This window comes from Stenella coeruleoalba (assembly GCF_951394435.1).
Source record: "Stenella coeruleoalba genome assembly, chromosome: 1".
NCBI classification, from domain to species: domain Eukaryota; kingdom Metazoa; phylum Chordata; class Mammalia; order Artiodactyla; family Delphinidae; genus Stenella; species Stenella coeruleoalba.
This window is the reverse complement of record NC_137169.1, coordinates 50066745-50087023: the sequence shown is the minus strand read 5'-3', so window position 1 is coordinate 50087023 and position 20279 is coordinate 50066745. Positions and strand designations below refer to the sequence as shown.

Below are 20279 nucleotides of genomic sequence, written 5' to 3'. Positions count from 1 at the left end.
GTGGACGAGATGTTTTAGGCATAGTGTGTGTATCAAGGCATTCAGTTCAAGCATGATCCTGCCTCCAGATGGGAGACAAAATACCCAGCCTCCTCAGGGCTCCTCCAGTCTTTTGATTTCACTGCTGCTATGAGGAAAGCATTACTGAGCATGTACAGAGTCTGGATCAGACACGGTGATGCTTCCCTGCATTCATTTTCTTCATCCCTTAAGGCGAGTAATAGTAGTATTTATCTCATAAGTTCATTAAGTGAGTTAATTCACATAAACATGTAGCACAGCACCTGGTATACAGCACATGCCTAAAAAACAGTAGCCATTTTTGTTCTCATTGTTTTCATTCATCATCGTCGTCATCATCACCGTACCATAGCTACCTCTGATCAAGGAAAGACTAACGAAAGAAATATTCAAATGAAACCTTGCTTTGAGACAATGTTAAGAACACTGCAGAGAAATGAGATGGGTTTTCAGCTCTGAGTTGACCATTATGTGAACTAAATGAAATAATAACCTAAGCAACCCAGCTCACTCTTGCTCAACTCAATGTAAAATTGAGTTAAAAACTAAATTTTTTATTTTATTTTATTGGAGTATAGTTGCTTTACAATGTCGTGTTAGTTTCTACTGTACAGCAAAGTGAATCAGCAATACGTATACATATATCCACTCTTTTTTGGATTTCCTTCCCATTTAGGTCACCACAGAGTATTGAGTAGAGTTCCCTGTGCTATACAGTAGGTTCTCATTAGTTATTTATTTTATAAAGAGTAACAACAGTGTATATATGTCAATCCCAATCTCCCAATTCACCCCATCGCCCCCCTTTCCCTGGTATCCATATGTTTATTCTCTACATCTGTGTCTCTATTTCTGCTTTGTAAATAAGATCGTCTATACCAATTTTTTCAGATTCTACATACATGCGTTAATATACAATATTTAAAAAACAAATTCTTGATTCATATCTGGCATAGCAATACTGGGCCCAAACTGTGCCCCCTCAGCAAAGTTAGGGTCAAAACCAGTCAGAATACTTCATGCATCATGGAGTGATTCATTAATTCCCAGACACAATTTTGCCAGCATTGAGCATGGCGTCACAGAGATACAGAGGCGAGTACTGGATCTCCACCCTTGAGTAGCTCAGAGGGAGGAAGGGAACACAGTCGTAGGTACTGGGGGGAATGCAAAAAATCAATGTAAGAAGGGTTTTTTTCTTTTTTTTTTGGTACGCGGGCCTCTCACTGTTGTGGCCTCTCCCGTTGCAGAGCACAGGCTCCGGACGCGCAGGCTCAGCGGCCATGGCTCACGGGCCCAGCCGCTCCGCGGCATGCGGGATCCTCCCGGACTGGGGCACGAACCCACATCCCCTGCATCGGCAGGCGGACTCCCAACCACTGCGCCACCAGGGAAGCCCTAAGAAGGGTTTTAATGCGAGCAAATACAAAGCTCTAGGGGAGCACAGAAGGCTTGAGAAATTAACTTCGTGAACCAGAGAAAAAATGAAAAACGTGCCTGAGATACACATCCTAGGGAAACTAGGGTGAGCAGTACTAAGTTATTGGTGGTTTGCCCATTCTCTGGTCGAAACAAACAGCAGCTTCCCGAATGGGTCCTGCTCCCACTCGCTTCTGTGCTTCATCATGCAGTTCCCTCTGTCTGAAACACCTTTACATTACTGACCCTTGGTAAATCTTAATCACCTTCAGGTGTCGATTCCTTTGGGAATTTGTCCAAGGGTGTGCTGTTCATCCCCCCTCCATGGTGCTTCCACTGGTCCCTATCCTAGCATGCGATGCATTATGATTGCCTGCTAAACTGTCTCCCACCCTCAACTGTAAACTAGATGAACATTCTGCTTTTTTGACTTTCCAGTAAGGCTAACACATAGAAGACATTAAATAAATGTTTGTTGACTCAGTACCTATCACTGATGTCTTCTTTAACCTGCACGCATACCCATTTTATTCTTGTACTGGAAGTCGGCTTTGAGGGCTAGGGCTCAACTGGAGCTCTACCACTGCAACTCAGTCCATATGCTGAGTTTTTAAATGCATTCAAATTAAAAACAAAACAACCAACCAACAAAAGGGCCCAGAGGCCTCTGCTCAAGTGTAAGTCAATATCCTTGCTAAACTAAATAAGGAAGGGAAGTTGCCTGCTTACTCTTCTTTTTAATAACTAGCACAAAGGAGCTCATGGGGTTTCTTAATTGAGAAACCATACAAAAAGGTAAAAGTGCACTTACAGTGTACCATGTCTTTTCTTTTTTATCTCCTTTAAAATAATCATGTGTTTTTCTAATTGAGAAAGGCTTATTTATAAACCAGATCTGAAAAAAAAAAATCCATGGCCTATATTTACTGTTTCCCTTGTGGCATCATTTCTGTTTCTTTTGAACCTTGCAAAGCAAGGTTTACAACAAACAAATCATGTCTTGTAAATTAGGCAACCGGAGAAACTGAGATGGGAATGACTGATGGCAGGCTTAGAAAGAAACCACCATAGATCACAGAGGGTCACGGTATTTCAGTTACTCACCAACCTGGCTGGATCCACTGATTTTAATGGTGTGAGACATATTTCTAGGTACACCTGAAATCAAAGATCTAATCATACCTAGCCTGAGTATTTTTAGGCAAAAGACCAGTAAATTAAGAGTGTAGGTCTTCCCTGGTGGCACAGTGGTTGAGAGTCCGCCTGCCGATGCAGGGGACACGGGTTCGTGCCCCGGTCTGGGAAGATCCCACATGCCGTGGAGCAGCTGGGCCCGTGAGCCATGGCCGCTGAGCCTGCGCGTCTGGAGCCTGTGCTCCGCAATGGAGAGGCCACAACAGTGAGAGGCCCGCGTACCGCAAAAAAAAAAAAAAAAAAAAAAAAAAAAAAGAGTGTAGCATTCAATAGTTTGGAAATGTAGCATTCAATAGTTTGGAAATGGAGAACAGAAAAGAATGTCAGGTGGAAGGGAAAATTACACCAGGGGAAGAGAAGGATATGGAATGATGGAATAATCATCTTTAGGAAGGGAAATATCTTCATTTGAAAGCAACTGTTTTCCATTTCTATGAAAGCAACGAGCATAAATTTCAGTAAAGGAGGACTCAGATTAACTGAGAGAAAACTGCCTAACTTACAAGACTAGAAGACACGAGTTGGCATGAGACGACATTCTTCTTCAAAGGGATCTTTAAGAAAGGACGGCCATGTCAGTTTAAGGTGGCTGGGAACTGGCCTGAAGAGAAGAGAATGGATGAAGCAGGTGACTTCTAGTTTTTATCATTATCATTGTTATTCTGGTCCTAAGATTCTGCAATTCGTTTGATTTACTGTAAAGCCAACCCCTTCGATCTCAACAAAGGAACAGTACTGAAGAGTAACGTTTCTGGGAATTTCAAAGTCATGAAAACAGTTGTGCCCAATTTATGGTCTTATTTAAATAAAAGCGCACAAGTTTCCCTTTAGATTGCAGTTTAGTAAAAGACACTGAGTGGCTACGCAGTGCAGATTCTGTGGGAGGTGACGGGGCAACGGAGATAAACCATGAGTCCCAGTCCTCAGTCCAATGAAGGAGGGAAAATGAGCCCATTCATTACTGTGGTGTAAGTGACACTAATAAGCAGCCTTACCGAAATCCAAACCATGGAGAAACAAAACATAGAAAGGCAATACGCAGTTATGCTTTCAAGTGCTGGAAAAAATCTGAGAAAGAAGTAGATGATGAAGTTGGTATTAAAAAGTCGTAAGATGGTAAATGCTATACACATTATAAAAAAAGACACAGAAGTATGAATACTTGAATCATGCCTGGGAACAAGGAATGGCCTCGTTTAAACTGAACAAAGGTAGCTGCTGGGAAGTAATAAGAAAAAAAAGAACTTGAAACTTAGCTTGGGTCATGGAAATGACCCAGTAGGTTAAATCTCTAAAGGTGAGGCGAGAGATATTTATTATCCTTGGGTCAAAATAAAGTCATTTCCTAATTATTTTCCCCTCAACTGGAATAAGTCAGACCAAATTTATTATGGTGTTCCTTAACAGAAATCCTAACACTGAAAAGTTACAACTTAGGCAATTAACTGATAACCGCTAAACACATGCAAAGTCTTGGACTTCCCAGCCACTGTAATGCACCCATAAGGCACCAATATGGATTGGGCTGCCTAGTGGAAGAACAGCTAATGGGACAGCCTTGGCACTTTCAGTAAGGGTTTAAAAATATTGTCACAATAGATATCTGACTCTGAAAAATCTTCCAAACCAGAAGCAGAGAAACACCAACATAAGCCATTTGGGAAAAAAAAAAAAAAAAATCTATGACATGCCTAAACCTTAGAGCTGGCTGCTGCTGCAGAATCTGTAAAACATTCTGGGTTTACAATGAATAAAGGAGGAAGTGAATAAGTTCCCAACTGGTACTCACCTCTCAAGTAAACAAAAGAATGTTTCAGGATGTTGTGTAATGGAAAGGGCACAGGCTTTGGAAATAGGTAGTCCTGGATTGAAATTCTAGCTCTGCCACTTGCTATGTGATTAGGCATGGGCAACTCTCTGAACCACTCCATTTTCTCACATCTCAGGTGGGGTAATGACATTGAACTTAAAACCTTGCTGTGAGGAACAGATATACTGTAAAGGACCTCCTGGCACAGCAACTGACCTGGGCAGGCCTTCATTAACAATAACTAGTATTAGCAGTACTCCTTTTTCTTCAGCTTCACTTGGCACATTTAAACACACACACACACACACACACACACACACACACGTACTATATACTTCTCCTGAAATCTGTCCATCAAACCTATGGAAAATCTCCCCATTAAATGGTCTCTTCTGAAACCCCAAGATCTCTTCCCAACTGGTGCAGAGACCACATGGGGAGGGTGGATTTTATATCAACACACAGTTCTCTTGTCAGCCTATAAATTGGCTCAGATTCCCTCCAAACAGAGTCTGTTCCCCTGAGCTTAATAACTACTCTAGATTCAGAAAGGGTCTGAAATATTCATGTTTTCAGTGGCATTTACATGAAAACTCCAAACCAGAAGATTTTCAGTTAAATATCTACCATCATCCTGGTCCATTAGACCAATCACTGCCACATGCATATGTGCACACGGACATACTCTCCAGAGTGAGCCGTATGTTGACACATCTGTAACATCAGTGTAATATGTACTAAGTGTTTCCCTAACACTTTCCCCAAAGCAGTCACTAGACCCATCGCTTAGGAAGTGGGATGCAGGACAAATACGTTCTCAGCCACTACATGTAATGGGTACATGAAATTTCTTTTCTGTTGACTGTTGTATACCTTTGAAGGTTTCCAGAATAAAAAGTGAAATCAAGTGAAAGAGGATTTAGTGACATGGAGGTCTAAATGCTGACCTTAGGGAAAGTCAATCTGAATGCCAATTCTGTGCCAGTCAAGGAAGAAAATAAGATAGATATGGTATCTGTCCTCCTGTACCCTGGAGGGAGCAGAAGAGGTCAGCATTTAACATAAAATTATATCAATACTTACAGCTGTCTTAAGTGGGAAAAGTGCAGGGTACTTTGAAATCTTATAATTAAGAGGGCCCCAATCTACCCTGGGGGTCAGGGAAGGACTGCTTGGGGAAGTGGCATCTCAGTGAGACCCGCAGGGTGAACAAGCATTGTCCAGTGAGGCGTGAGGGAGAGGGCAGTGTCCCAACCAGGAGGACAGCCATGCTGATCAAAAGAAAAAATGGTTAGGCACCTTTGACACATGTGATTTTTGCCTCCCGACAGTCCTGGTAAAAAGAAACAAAATTAAACTAAGTAACTGACTCAAAGTTGCAGAGCCAAAATTACTAATATTAGCAACTGCGATTTCTCTTCCAGATCCTCTTCAACAAATATCAGTGCCCACCATTTTCCAAGTCCCTATGAATGTGTATACAGCGAGATGTGTACACACGAGGCAGCTGTGTCGGTGGGATGAGACACCAGTGAAGTTCTAGGTCTCAAATAGTGTTATTAGCTAAAAAAGCAAGAGTTGATGTGCCGTCCTTAGGCTTGAATAGGTACAGAAGTCCTGGAGATGAGCTAGTGAGCCATGTCTGGATCTTACCATGACTGAGAACGGGCCAGTCCAGGGTGGTGCAGACTATGCTTAGCTAGTGCCTGGCCTGCAGAGAGAGCTCCACTACGGGGTGGGGGGCGGGGGGGGGATAGTTGTTCTGAGGGCAAAAGCGGGTTTATCTGCCCCACACTTTTCCCTTCTGATTGCATCTCTGTACAGACCTGGTTTCCCACCACCAACCCTGAAGAACGCCCAACCTGGAGGTCGCGGCAGATACCGTCACACGTAATGCAAATTAAAACACAGGGCTCCTCAGGCGACAGCAGAACTCTGACCACCACCCCCCCATGCCCCTGCCCATCCCCCGAGGAAGAAGAGAAGCTTCTGAGGAGCTGGAATCACAAGGACCTGGTGAGAGACTGACTGAGCGTGGAGGGGAGGAGGAGAACAAAGCCTTCAGGACGCTATCCTGGGCTCTGGATCCTTCTTCAAAGACAAAATCCATGTCTGAGGTCGCCTCTTCAGATCTAATTAACGAGGGGTCAGGGAAACGAGGGTCTGAGGCGTGGTATCATGGGCTAGTCGAGCCAGAACTTGTAAACACCCACCTCCTGTCCGGTTCTCTTGACCTTTCTCCAAGAACAGTGACCTCAGGCAGTGGTAAACAAAGATCACCCCCGAAGGGCTAATTTTAGTCCTCATTATAACAGTCAGAGCCAAAGCTCTTCCCTTTCCTGCGCTGGGACAAGACAAACACAGGGCTCGTTACCCCTGTAGCTCGACCTCTCTGGTTACCAGATACAGACAGACATCTGTGAAGGGCAAGCGCCCGCCAGGCTGTGGAATCTTATCAGGGAGATTTCCCAGAGAAGGGAGGTGGGGACAGTAGATTCAGGTGCTCTTCATTCACTCACTGACACTCAGTGATTCATTCACTCAGTCCCTGGACAAATGTTTACGTAGCACCTGCCACCTAACAGGCCCAGGAAGCGACCCTGCGTACACAGAGATGAGTGAGATGAACCGGGTGCCCTTCTTGGGGACCTGGGCAGAAGAGCCAGAATCAGAATCAGACAGTGAATCACAAAAATGACTACGTAGCGACAGTGGTGATCAATGCAATGGAGTGTACTTGAGAGGCATCTAATCTGGTCCGGGGGCTTGGGTACAGATTCCTGGGGAAGGAGTGTTTAAGATGAAACTCGAAGGATAATGAGAGCTGAGGGAAGAGAATGTGAAAAGGGCTGGACCGGCCAGAACGTGGACTGACTAGGCGGCAGCAAAGTCAGCGTGGCTACAGCAGGAAGGGAGGGTGTGCAGAGAACCGGAGGCCATGGGGCTGGAGGCGACGCAAGGCCAGACATCAAGGTTTGTGGCCCATGCCAAGTGCCAGGGACGCTAACCGGAGAAATATGGGGAGGCAATGACGGGTTTCAAGCAAGGCGCTGTCACGATCAGCTCAAATCTCGACTGTGCCATAGTTAACCTATATGACGTCAGGTGCGTCTCAGTCTCTCTGATTCTGCACCGTGAAGTTAGCCTCCTCCCACTTGCTGCCTCGTTCAGTCAACAGACATGTCTTTATCGTGTGTCTACTTTGTGCTGGCCATGTGTCACCAATAGCATGAGACAGGGAACAGGACAGGTCCTGGCATTCTTGGACCTCACATCCCAGTGGGGGAGTCAGCCAGGCAAACACGCGTGCCAGGGAGGAGACCAGCAGAATGACAAGGAGGAGAGTGACGCAGAAGGCTGCCTTTGGACAGGGTTGGCAGCGTGGGCCTCTGAGGAGAGGACCCTGGAGCTGAGGCCAGAGGAATGACAACGGTCCTTCAGAAGAAGGAGAGACTTGGGCAGAGGGGAGAGTGACCGTAAGGGTCTGGGGCCTGTGCAGCTGAGCAAGCGGAGCTGAGCGCAGACCTGATGGCACGGGGCCTCCTCGGAGCAGGGACGTTACTGCGTGAGCAACTGCGAGACTGCGAGGGACCTGATCTCAGTGACCCTGTGAGACCACTTAGGCTGATGTGTGGAGGATGGACAGGAAGGGGGCAAGAGTGGAAGGATGAGATCTAGAAGGGGGCTGCTGTGCTCTTTCACCATTGGCCACAGCACATTACATTTCATCACCAGCCAGCTACTGGCTTCATAACCTTGGGCAAGTTACTCAACCTCTTTGCATCTTAACTAGCCTCATTTACAGGGGCAATAAGAGCCCCTACCTCACACTGGGCTGTTGTCATTTGTAAAGGACACAGAACAGAGCTTGGCGGAGCTCTCAATACACTTTAGCTACTCTCATTCTTTCACTGTTCATTTTCTGTCCACCTCTGCTACTGGACTCTGAGCGCCTCATCTTTATCTGCCCAGCACCTGTGCCAGGGTTTATCCTAGGTACACTGTAAATTAGGAGTCACAAATGGCTGCCGGAAGACCTAAATGGGCCCAAAGACATATTTTGTTTGGCTGATGCAGAGACTTCAAAGTACATGAACTGTGAATGTCTTCAGGCTGGGGGTGCTCTCCCCAGCTTCCTGGGTCCCTCCTCACCTGTCTTACCTCATGCCTGCCAGTGTCTTACGTGTGTACCGCCTCTGCAGGCACTCAAGTTTGTGACCTCTAGTAAATACTCTGTGAACTCTTAAAAATGTGATTGCTTGCAACGTCTTTCACAAATGTAAGTGACATGTAAACCACGCAATAACTCAACTCTCTACCCCTGTCTCCAGCCCCCAGTGGAGCAATGGACCACAGGGTCTGACTTTCCAACTCTTCTTCGTACAGTCATTCATCACGTATTTACTGAATACTTTCTAGGTCCTAGGAACTGGGAGAAAAAGGCAGAGATAGAGTCTACCTTAACTGAACTTACAACCAGCACCGAAGAACGAGGATGCTGCAGTCTTCTTGGGTGCAAAAAGTGCACTAATAGTATATAACACTGGGGAGTCTAAGCCTTTTGCACAGATTATCTTATTCTGCTCTTATAATAACTCTGTAGGGGTAGCTTGGACAAATAGGTTACTCTATTTTGTAAACAAATAAAGTATCAATGAAGCTAAGTATACTGTCCAAAATGACACAACAAATAAATGGCAGATTTAGAATTCCTGTCCCTTGTCATCAATAAAGGCGATGCAAGCACAGAAGGGCTAACTCCCTCTGTAGAAAAACCTATAAAGCTTTCTCCTTGCAACATGCTACAGGCCCGAGAATACTATAGGTGACAACGATACCCAGACATTGACCACCACATGGTAACATAACTTAGACTGGCTTAGACGGCGGGAAAATTATGACAACGGGGCTGGCAGAGAATAAGAGACTTGGGTTGCAACAGAGTTCTCCATGGGCTCCACATGTCACCAGTAACACATCTGGAAATAGAAAAGAGAAATCAGGAAACAGAACACGGCCCCTGTATTGCCAGGAGAGTTACAAAAGCATATTTTTGGGTAAGGCGATGAGATTTTGCCACATGGTGCCAGGCCAGGCAGCAGATCTGCAGGGCCCAGGGAGATCTGCCTCCAGAGGGACCCTCTCTGGTATTTCCCAAGAAGGCTTGGCATACTCAGGGAGATCACTGCAGCCGCCTCCGCAGACACCCTCTGAGTGTAGCAAGCCTCCTCTCTGTACACCAGACACACAGAGGCCTGGAAAACACATCATCATCTTTGAGAGACGCAGCAGCCTTACCAATCCTGAAGACGTCCTTTCTGGATGTGAGCAGTATTCAAGGCTCCTTGGCCATCACTTGATTTAAATCAGTGGTTCTTAACCAGGGGAATTTGGCCTCCCAGGGGACAGCTGGCAACGCCTGGGGACGTTTTTGGTCTCCCTGACAGGGAGGTAGAGAGATGTACGACTGGCGTTTAGTGTGTAGATGCCAAGGATGGTGCTAAACATCCTACAACACCCCACAGGACAGCCCTGCAACAGAAAATCATCTGGCCCAAGACGTCAAGAGTGCCAAGGTTAAGAAACCTGACTTATATGTCTAAAGTGCTTTCTGATTACTGACTATATGCCGAGCCTTATGCTAAGCTCTACAAAGACAAAGCTCTACAAAAGACAAAAGGACTGGAAAAGTCCTTTTTCTCAAGGAGTTCAGATTCTAGCGGGAGAGATAATCATGTAAAGAAACAACTGTCACTCAGTGGGATTGGACTGAAAGCTGGTGGTGGGCTCTGGAGTAAGAGGGCTCTGGGTTCGAATGCTGACGTGGCTGTCTATGCATTAGCTGTGTGACTTTGTGACCAAGGCCACTTAACCCTTCAATTTCTTCTGAAACTCTGAATGGGAAATGATACTGCTTCTACTCTTCCTACTATTATTGCCCCTGCTACTATTATTACGACTTCTGCTAGAGGTCTATTGCTACCACCACCACCATCACTGTCGCTGCTGCTGCTACTACTTCTACTACCACGGAAGTAGAGTACCAGACAGCCAGGAGGCAGGAAAGATTGGGAAGGAGAGATATGTACAGCTTCTAGAATGTGCCCCTAAAGGGAAACGTATGTTTCTTCTTCATCCATCTTTCATCCTGCTGCCTGGAAGGAGACCGAGGCTGAAAGCCACCTCGGATCATGCGTACAAGAGCATCACATAAGGATGGTTCAAAGCCACCTGGGGTCCTGGAGGATCTCACGGAAAACATCCATCTCTAGACTACCACGTAAGAAAGAAAGATGCCATCTTATATAAGCCACAAATAGGACTATAACCTAATAACACAAAAGTACAGAAGTTGATTAAGCCAGTTAAGGAAAGCGCATTGCTAGCAGAGGAAATAGCATGTGCAAAAATACAAAGAGCTGAAAGAGAATGAAGGGATCCAGGTTTTTTGATCCCTTCCACCAGGAGAGTGGCAGAGGGTGAGCTGGGAACATCAGGGAATAGCTAGATCACAGCAGGCCTGAACTCCGCACTAGGGAGGTAAGACTTGAAAACTGCAGGCATGGGATGCTGCCGAAGGGTTTCAAATGGAGAAGTAATGGATCCACGTTCAAAGATAAGACTAGAGGTGGACGGACCACCGGTTTCGGGGAGGGAGGTGAGGAGTGAGAAGGTGAGGTGGGATACAAGTTGGGGGAAAGGCAGGAAGGACGGCTGGAGCCAAGGAGCCCAGTCAGGAGGATAACGGATCCCAGAGGTAGTTAAGGGGCAATATAATAGTGTTTGCCCCTCATTTAGTGAACAGTAATGGATATGGGAGGTATGATATCAAGCGTTTTGGTTTGGGTAATACTGATAGCACCTTCCCTATGACAGGAAACATTGAAAGAAAAGCAAAATTATTTCAGGGAAAAGGAGTGGAGCCTGAGGTGCCTGTGAACCAGCAAGTAGAGATACCTAATGATGAGCTCGTTGTGCAGTCTGGAGATCAGGAGAGAATGCAGGACAGACATCCAGATTGTGAAGTTGGCAGCGGACAGTGGGTATTTACATCATGAGACCACGTGACATTTTGTTGTACTCTGATCAGACTGAGGCATCTGACCTGCTGTATTCAGGTCCCCTCCAATAACCAATGGAAAAGTCCACCATCTCCTTTCCAAACGTATTGTGAGCTAGTATATTTAAAAAAAAATCCACACACTGGGGAACAGAGCAGCTGGGCAAGGTTCAAAATTTCTAGAGGACACTGGACCGTATCAGAAACAATGCTCTTCTCAGACCACAGCCTGTTTCTGAAGGAACCCTGATGGGGCCCCACCACAAGTTTGCATGCAGGGCCCATGAACACATCTGGCACCTGCAGAAGCCATACACGTTTGGGACTGATATGTACACACTGCTATACTTAAAATGGATAATCAACAAGGTCCTACTATATAGTACAGGGAACTCGGCCCAATATTATGTAACAACCTAATTGGGAACAGAATTTGAAAAAGAATAGATACATGTATATCTGAATCACTTTGATGTACACCTGAAACTAACACAACATTGTTAAATCAACTATACTCCAATATAAAATAAAAATTAAAAAAAGAAAATGTCTCACTGCCCTGGGACTTAGCACCAAAAAGATATGAAACAAATCCCCTTGTAACGCCAACATTCAGTGTGGCTCACACAAAAATGTGCCACAGAGCACATCCAGATAGTACTTTCAAGGCCCCTAGAGCAATACTTTGTTTTAAATAGAAGTGGGTGTTGACACCACTAGGAAGGATCCACCGGTGGCTCCAGTTATCACAGGGCAGAAGAAGCCCAGTAATTATTTTCTCCCCAAATGGTTAATTCTCTGCAAGTTAATTCTTGGCTCTTCTAAAACAGGACCCGAAAATTAGCTCTTCACGTGCATGACTGCAGACACCGGACCCAGCAGCAGCTTCTGGCTGGCGGTTGTTCCTTACCACTACTTCTTAAGAAGTGAGGAGGGGGCAGGAAGTGGGGTTTTGACTTAGGCACCATTTAGCCAAGTGGAGAGAAAAATCTCCCTTTCGCTCTGAAACAGGATCAAACAGCTATAAAATTTATCGGACGCAACTAAGGCAAGGGTGTTGGGTGAAAAGAATCAAAGAAAGAACTATGGGCTGAGCTCAGGAGGGTGTAACAAAATCTGCACCTGTTGTCACTCACTTATTACCCCAGATCTCCCAGGCAGCTTAGATTTAAACCAGACAGGCCTGCGGCCCAGCCTTGCTGATGCTGGCCTTTTTTACCTATTAGCACAAAGTCAAAAACGTGTGTGAGCATGCAGGCACACGTGGGTGTGCATGGGTGCCTATGCATGTCTGCTGGAAACGAACGGGGAGGGGGGGCCTGGAAAAGAGTGAGACTTCTTCTTGTTGGGTAGAGGCAGAGGCGAGGCAGCAAACCTACCCACAAACAACTTCAGCCCAGAAAAGGCAAATTCCAGATTCCCTGGTATTTGCAATTTGAGGGTTGTATTTTCAAGTCTATTTTGATTGAATCCCCAGAATTAATCGTTTTCATAAAAGGAAAGCAACAGCACCAAATGAACTGAGTTGACTGGAAAGACAGAAAGTTCCCCAAGCAAAAAAATCAAGAGGAGAGACTACTGAAGTAGAAAAGTACTATTCCACTTACCCTCTGAAGAGCCCTATTTTCACACACATTTTAAATCTCTCTATATATACTTAGGTATGTGTATTTATTATTCTTTAACCTTTAAGTTTCTAAGATAGTTTTTTAAAAAACAAAAACAGAATTACTGAAATTAAATTTAGCAGGGCCAGCAGGAGATTCACTTTTCTAAAGGTCTACTCCAGGTCACCTATTTGGCAGGTCACCTCTTTTTAATCTCTTGCATTCAGTGCAGTCATACATCTGATGGTCTAATGTTTTCAGTTTTTGTTTTTGTTTTTGTTTTGTTTTTTTGCGGTACGCGGCCCTCTCATTGTTGTGGCCTCTCCCGTTGCGGACGCGCAGGCTCAGCGGCCATGGCTCACGGGCCCAGCTGCTCCGCGGCATGTGGGATCTTTCCGGACCGGGGCACGAACCCGTGTCCCCTGCATCGGCAGGCGGACTCTCAACCACTGCGCCACCAGGAAAGCCCTAATGTTTTCAGTTCTCACGAAGGGGAAGAAAGTTTCCCGCTGCATGAGGTCAGTCACGTGGTGACCAGCCACTCACACGCTGGCTGAGCACTGGACCAGAGGAGCTCCCTCGGCCCCAGCCAGGGGACAGGGCCCAGGAAGAGCAGCCGGGAACCTTCCCTGCTCACACTGGGAAGTAAGGGCAATATTTTCCCCAAGTTCTAGAGGACAGAAGAGACCTAAGCGAGGGGGATACTCACCCCACCTTTCACACTCAAAAGCACCTCTAATGTTGCCAAGTGGTCCACTCGGTACTCGCCAGCACTAACAGGTGCCATCAGAGACTCCAGAGGTGCGCAGTCCTCAGCTCTAGTCCCAGCCACGGGGGCAAGTTGCCTAACTCTCTGAGCCTCAGTTATCTCCCCTGAAAAAAAGCAGTAATAGCTTTGAAAGTTTAAATGAAATAATCCAGGTAAAAAAAAATTCTGTATGGGTCTTTAGCACTCAGTATATGTTCACAATATTTCGAAAGTGCTTTGTAAGCTCAAAAGAGATGGGCAGATAGCAGTTAACAAATCTCTCGAGCACCCTTCTGATCTCTGTGTCCTTAACATCGAGTGCAATTCCCATGGACATTTAATGACAATCTCCAACTGGGGAGTGGTGCAGGGTGGTGGTTGAGCACTTGGGTTCTGAAGGCAGGCAGATCTGAGTTTGAATTCCAGTTCTATCACTTATTAGCTGAATGACTTTGGGCAAGTCATTTTAATGACTTTAATAGTTTCTCTCTCCAAAAAGAGGAGGGTCAAGGGGCTTCCCTGGTGGCGCAGTGGCTGAGAGTCCGCCTGCCGATGCAGGGGACACGGGTTCGTGTCCCGGTCCGGGAAGATCCCACATGCCGTGGAGCGGCTGGGCCCGTGAGTTATGGCCGCTGAGCCTGCGCGTCCGGAGCCTGTGCTCTGCAACGGGAGGGGCCACGGCAGTGAGAGGCCCGCGTACCAGAAAAAAAAAAAAAAAAAAAGAGGAGGGTCAAATGACAGAATCTCAAACTCTCAATAAAAGTCAGATTGTGTGTATGTTCCTCACCTTCATTAATAAAGTCTCAGGCAATGATTAAAACTGGAAAATGTTACATGATCCCTGCAGGACACATGGAATCATAAAATAACAGGGGCAGAAATTACCATCAAGTCAGGTAATATCTGGCCTGTGAGCCACTATCCCTGGGTCCATACACTTGGAGAACATCAAGAGTGGATATTTCTTTGTCGCTTAGCTGAGACTGACTTACCAGTCATCCCACACACTGCTCCAGATAGCAATTTCCAATCGATAAGAACAGGCATGAGAGCTAATCTATCCGATGTTCCCAGTCCAGTCCTACCTTCCCGTATGGGAGATGAGACAGCAGGAGGCCATGGCGGTTAAGGGACCTGCCAAGGGTCCCGCCTCTAGTGGGTGATGATCCTGGCCCCAGAAAGTAAACCGTCTAACTCCTCATGCAATGTTACTTACATCTCCCGCTCTGCCTTTCCGAGTTGCTCATACATCCTCAGGGATGTGAGAGAAGCTTCTTTTTTTTTTTTTTTTTAACATCTTTATTGGAGTAAAATTGCTTTACAATGGTGTGTTAGTTTCTGCTTTATAACAAAGTAAATCAGTTATACATATACATATGTTCCCATATCTCTTCCCTCTTGCGTCTCCCTCCCTCCCACCCTCCCTATCCCACCCCTCTAGGTGGTCACAAAGCACCGAGCTGATCTCCCTGTGCTATGCGGCTGCTTGAGGGAAGCTTCTTTGACCCCCCCTTTGCTGTCCTCCTCAAAGCTGCATGGGCAGGGCGGGGGGGGGGGCAGTGCACTTAACAAATGACTGCTAAGCTAACTCCAACAAGCCCTTTCTGTGGCAGGTGAAGGATGAAGGGGAAAAAATAAAGTATCTTTTTCAAACACTTTGATTGAAGATATACAGGTTTACAAATATTCCTAGCCAAGTCTGCTTCTCATTGGCGTGAGCAGACAGAATTCTTACAGCCCACAGAACCTGACCTGTAACTTCAGCCACGGCAAAGTGAGTCACTTCAGCTGCTGAGGGAATGCAAGGTGACCGGCCCTCACCTCCACCATCTCCATCTCCGTCTCCCTTGACCGTGAGTAAAGCAGCAGCTATGCAGTTGGTGCCACCAGATCGGCGGCGGCCTGAGGCCATCTGTTTCTGTCTGGCAGGCAGGATCCCAGCATGCGCTGGTTCCAACTGGATTTTTGTGGGGAGGGAAGCAGAGAAGGCCCCAGCTGCTGTCACCAGACAAGGAGGCGCCTTCTCCTCACCTCCATCCCGGGCGCCCTCTGTGGACCTGAGTTCCCAGCTGTCCTGTGGCTACAGACTCTCCTAGCCTGACTCAGAATACTAAACGTGCCCTCCCTCCAAAGGGAGCATTAAAAACAATTTGGTGTGTGTTTATTCATATCTGTGATAGGGAACGGAGGGTGGGGTAGAAAATTAGACTTATTCTCTTTTGCAGGTGGTACCATCTGTTGCAAGATTTTTACTTCCCTCAATTCCACAACATGCCTGGCATCCTCAAAGTTTTTGAAACAAAATAATAATTGTAATGATAATAACCAAGCCTGTATCAGCATTGCCTGACCTTGCTTAGAGAACTGTAGGCAACTACGCCCCTTTCCTCAATGTTCAGCTCACCCAAAGCAACCTGGATTGCCAAAACTGTTCCCGTCCACTCATTCAACACATATTGATTGGAACTGACTATGTACGTTCTAGACACAGGTCTAGGCACTGGGGAGCAAGCAGGCAGGGGTCCTGCCTTCATGGAGCTTAGATTACATTTGGGGGATTTCAATGACCAAACAATATATTTAGATGACTAAACAATACAAAAGGGGAAACAATGTATTTCCAGAGAGTAGTAAGTGCGATGGGGACTTCACTGTGGAAGGTCGAAGAGTCCCTGTTGAGGGGGTCTCCCTGAGGAGATAACTTCTAAGGTGAGAATTGTGAATACACCACCACGTTTTGGTATTAAAGCATATTGTGCTGTTTTCTTGAGTCCTGAATTACTGCTATTTTTGTTGGCATGATACTGTGATTTCAGACGTTCATCAGCAACTTTGTCCTTCTTGACTCTTCCCGTCCAACTGTTCCCTCCTTCCCCTCCTGGATACCCTAATGACAAGCACTCCTGGCCCCTCTTTGCCACTCCGCTGTGGTAACCCCTCTGCCCCCACCCATCTCCCACTGGGGAGGGGGAGGAATTGGGTCCCCAGCAGGGCCACCTACCGGATTCGTAGGGACAGGGACAAAACCACCTGCAACAGACGAAGGCAGAAGAACTGCCCGGAGGCTGTGGTTCTGAAGGCTCAAGTAGGGTGAGGGTGAGGGTGAGGGTGAGGGTGAGGGTGAGGGTGCGGAGCGTGATGGTAATCGTCCTCCCTGAAGAGACAGCAGCTTTACAGGGAGCCCAGGGGAGCGGGAACTGACACCAAGAGTAGGACCAGCAGTAGAGCCCAGAGGAAGGCTTCCTACCATGTGCCTACATTTTTGTATTTGAAATATATTAAATGTCACTGTTTAAAAAAGATTAACAATTGCAAACACTCTTAAAATATTATTCCTTTGTATGACGTAAAATAAACGCTGAAAAACCAATTCCATTATTTTGCTCCAATATTACTGCAGGAGAAGGGCCCTGCTGATCTTCTGAAAAATGAAAAGAGCCAGAGGAGAAGAATTTCAGTCAAAGGGACTGGCAGACTCAAAGAACCCGAGGCAGAAAAGAACTTGGCATCTTCTAGGAGCCCAAGAGAAGCAGATGTGTGTGAACAAAGTGAGGAAAGGAGGGATGGCATAAGACGAGGGGAAGAATTAGGTAGAGGCCAGGATCATGACCTCAGTGAAAACTCTCACACCAAGGTCTATAGAGAAGTGTACATGCGTGCGCGCACGCGTGCACACACACAGCAGAAGGAAAGTCAGGTGTAGGTTGTTTCTTATGGGAAGAGTAGCTCCAACTTTTCCACCTCAGAAAAATAGCTGATTCCCATCCCCCTCTTCTTCTCATCATGATCCCCCCCGCCAGAAGAGCCTTCCCTTCAAACAGGTCCCTCGTGCTAGGGCAGAGGCAATCCATGCATCAGGTGGGTAGGCTGAAGGCACACACCCCTCCCCCAATTCTTCAAAGTTAAAAAAAATGAATAGCAATGTGAGCGAAATCTCCAAAGAACATGAAAACAGGCACAAAATTGTGACATCTAACTCTGATTCTTCTGTGCCAGTTTAACAATTGTGCCATTTTTATCAAATTTAACTACTTCCTCTAAATAATCCCCGCTTCCCAGACATTTAGTCACACTGTATCTGTAGCACTGATTGAGAGCCTAATACATGCTCGACGTTATGCTGCATGCTTTATATATGATAACACTTTAATTCCTCAGAATAAAGAAAGTAATATCAATCTCATTTTATGGGTGAAGAAACTGAAACTCAGAGATCTTAAAGTCACAAAACGGGTAAGTGAAAGAGTCCAAATCTGAACCTACATCTCTTTGGTTCTAAAACCCATCTTCCTTCTGATACATCAAGAGCCCTACAAAAAATTCTGATTCTCTTAAGACTAAAGCCACAACCAGTTCTGCTGATTCCTCAAAGCCGAACTCCTTCACAACGGGTGTATTGTGAAGCCCTCCCTGAACACTCCAGCCAATAAGCCAGCCTTCCTTTGACCTTGAACAGCACTGCATAGTGACTACCATTCATCTGTTCCATCCTGTGAGCACCTCCTATGTACTGGGCATTGTTCCCCGTGTGATGATACAACAGGAGACAAGTTAAAGGCCCTGCCCTCAGGGAGCTTCCAGTACAGTGGGAGAGACAGGCCACAATCACAAGGAAAAGTCAAATACTGCCAGGCACCATGCAAGTTAGAACTCAATTCTATCCATTTTCTTGGGGTTCTTTTCCCCTCTGTGTCTAGAATAGGCTGCACAGCTATAAGTGCAAGGACTCGGGCTGTTCCTGATGCAGGGAGGAGTAGGAAATGCAGTTGGAGGGACAGAGCCAGCCCAGGAAGGGTCTTCATTGCTATGCTGAGGGGCTCAAGCAATGGGGAGTCACTGAAGGGATTTCACAAGTGAGGAGCATAATCAGACCTACATTTTTAGGAGGATCTCCTCTGAGGAAAGTGACCTGGAAAACAGGCCACAGGAAAGAAGACCAGTGTGCAGTACACTAGCTGAGTGACAGGGAGTGCCTGGAATCCACTGGGGGATTTTTTTCTTTCCATCTGACATTCTGACCTTCACACTGTCAGAGAAAGCCAAGATGCTGGATGGTGCTCACAAAACTCCCACATCTCAGGCCTGTGACAAGGTACCACACACACACACACAAATTCAGATATGGGCAAACCACCTAGAAGAGGCTTCTGTCCCTCAGCTGTCATGTTCCTTTGCCAAACAGTTCCCAGTGATGACACCTGGTGTTCTGAGCAGTGACAAAGCTATCAGTGGGACCTTTACCCAGTGCTGGACCAAGAAAAACAAACACTCTGGTACAGCCCAGCAAAGGAAGCTCTGGCAGCCTGCCCCATTGGTAGGGTTTCCTGACCTCTAAACAGATTTCCCCTCCTGTTACACAATCCTCTGGGGCCAAGAAAGGACTGGGAAATGGGCGGCAGAGTTCAGAAAGGCTGCGTGGCACAAAAGACAAACAAATCTGGGTTCAAATACTCCTTCAGTCATGGGTTCACTGTGTGACTTCAGGTAAAATACTGAACTTCTCTGAACTTTAATCTCATCAAATGCAAAACCGAGTAGTAATAACTGCTCTCCAGGGCTCTGGCAAAAATTAAAGGAGAAAACATAAATGATGAGTCAACTCGACTACAATACCAGGCACTCGATAAGTGTTAGTTATCTTTCTTTTTCCTGACTTTCCTTTCTGTATTCACCATTTATTTACCTTATGCTTATGGTAATAACTACTAGATGCAAAGCCTTGCTCAGAAACAGGTCATCTTAAATGAAAACAATTAAAAACAATAACACCAATGGAAAACTTGCCACATCCGTTGTAATAAAGCAGAACTATATGAAAATACAATCTCAATCAGCTCCTTGAGCAGCTGGAATCCCTCCAATCTATCAAAAAAAAAAAAAAAAAAAAAACCCTGAATCTAGAAGATCCCCAACCGAATGATCATAAGAATCATGGGAAGCTAACAAAATTACAGATTTGAGCTTCTGTTTCCACTCAGATCTACTGTATCAGAATTCCCAGCAGGTTGCCCAACTATCTTTACTAAAAGGTTTTTTTAAAGAATTAAAAATCTCTGCAGGTGATTCTTGCCATCATGACTTACTTTCTGAGGCTAGTTTGGGGGTCAATAATCTAATCTCTCTGTCTGCTCAGACACGGACCAAATCAGACCAATCTCATAGCAAAACCTCAAAGCCAGGAACTCCTTCCAAGTCACAGACAGTGACAATGTAAGACTGGGGTCCCAACGTCTCCTTTGAAAATCCACACTAATGATAAGAAGTTAACTTTGACCCCAATCCTTCTCATCATGGCAAACAGTTTTACAAACCAGTTACAGTGACTGATGTGGGGGGAGGGTGGCCTAGTCAAGTTTTGTCCTCAGCCCAGTAAGACCACTTAGAGGTCAGGCAGGCACTGGCAGCCTGCCTCTTTCATCT

The 20279-nt window shown here is 45.9% G+C and overlaps 1 protein-coding gene across 5 annotated transcripts in view; it reads right to left on the bottom strand.

Annotated features, from left to right (window-relative positions):
* Window positions 1-20279, bottom strand: part of FGGY (FGGY carbohydrate kinase domain containing) — a 420429-nt gene that overhangs the window by 286084 nt on the left and 114066 nt on the right. Inside the window, exon 1 of one of the 5 annotated variants that reach the window (XM_079921236.1) lies at window positions 3138-3968. The exons of the other annotated variants lie outside the window; for them this stretch is intronic. Within the exon in view, the coding sequence (XP_079777362.1) occupies window positions 3138-3172 (35 nt within the window). The 5' untranslated portion in view covers window positions 3173-3968. Of the gene's footprint in view, window positions 1-3137; window positions 3969-20279 lie in introns of those variants that run through there. 5 annotated transcript variants of the gene reach the window in all.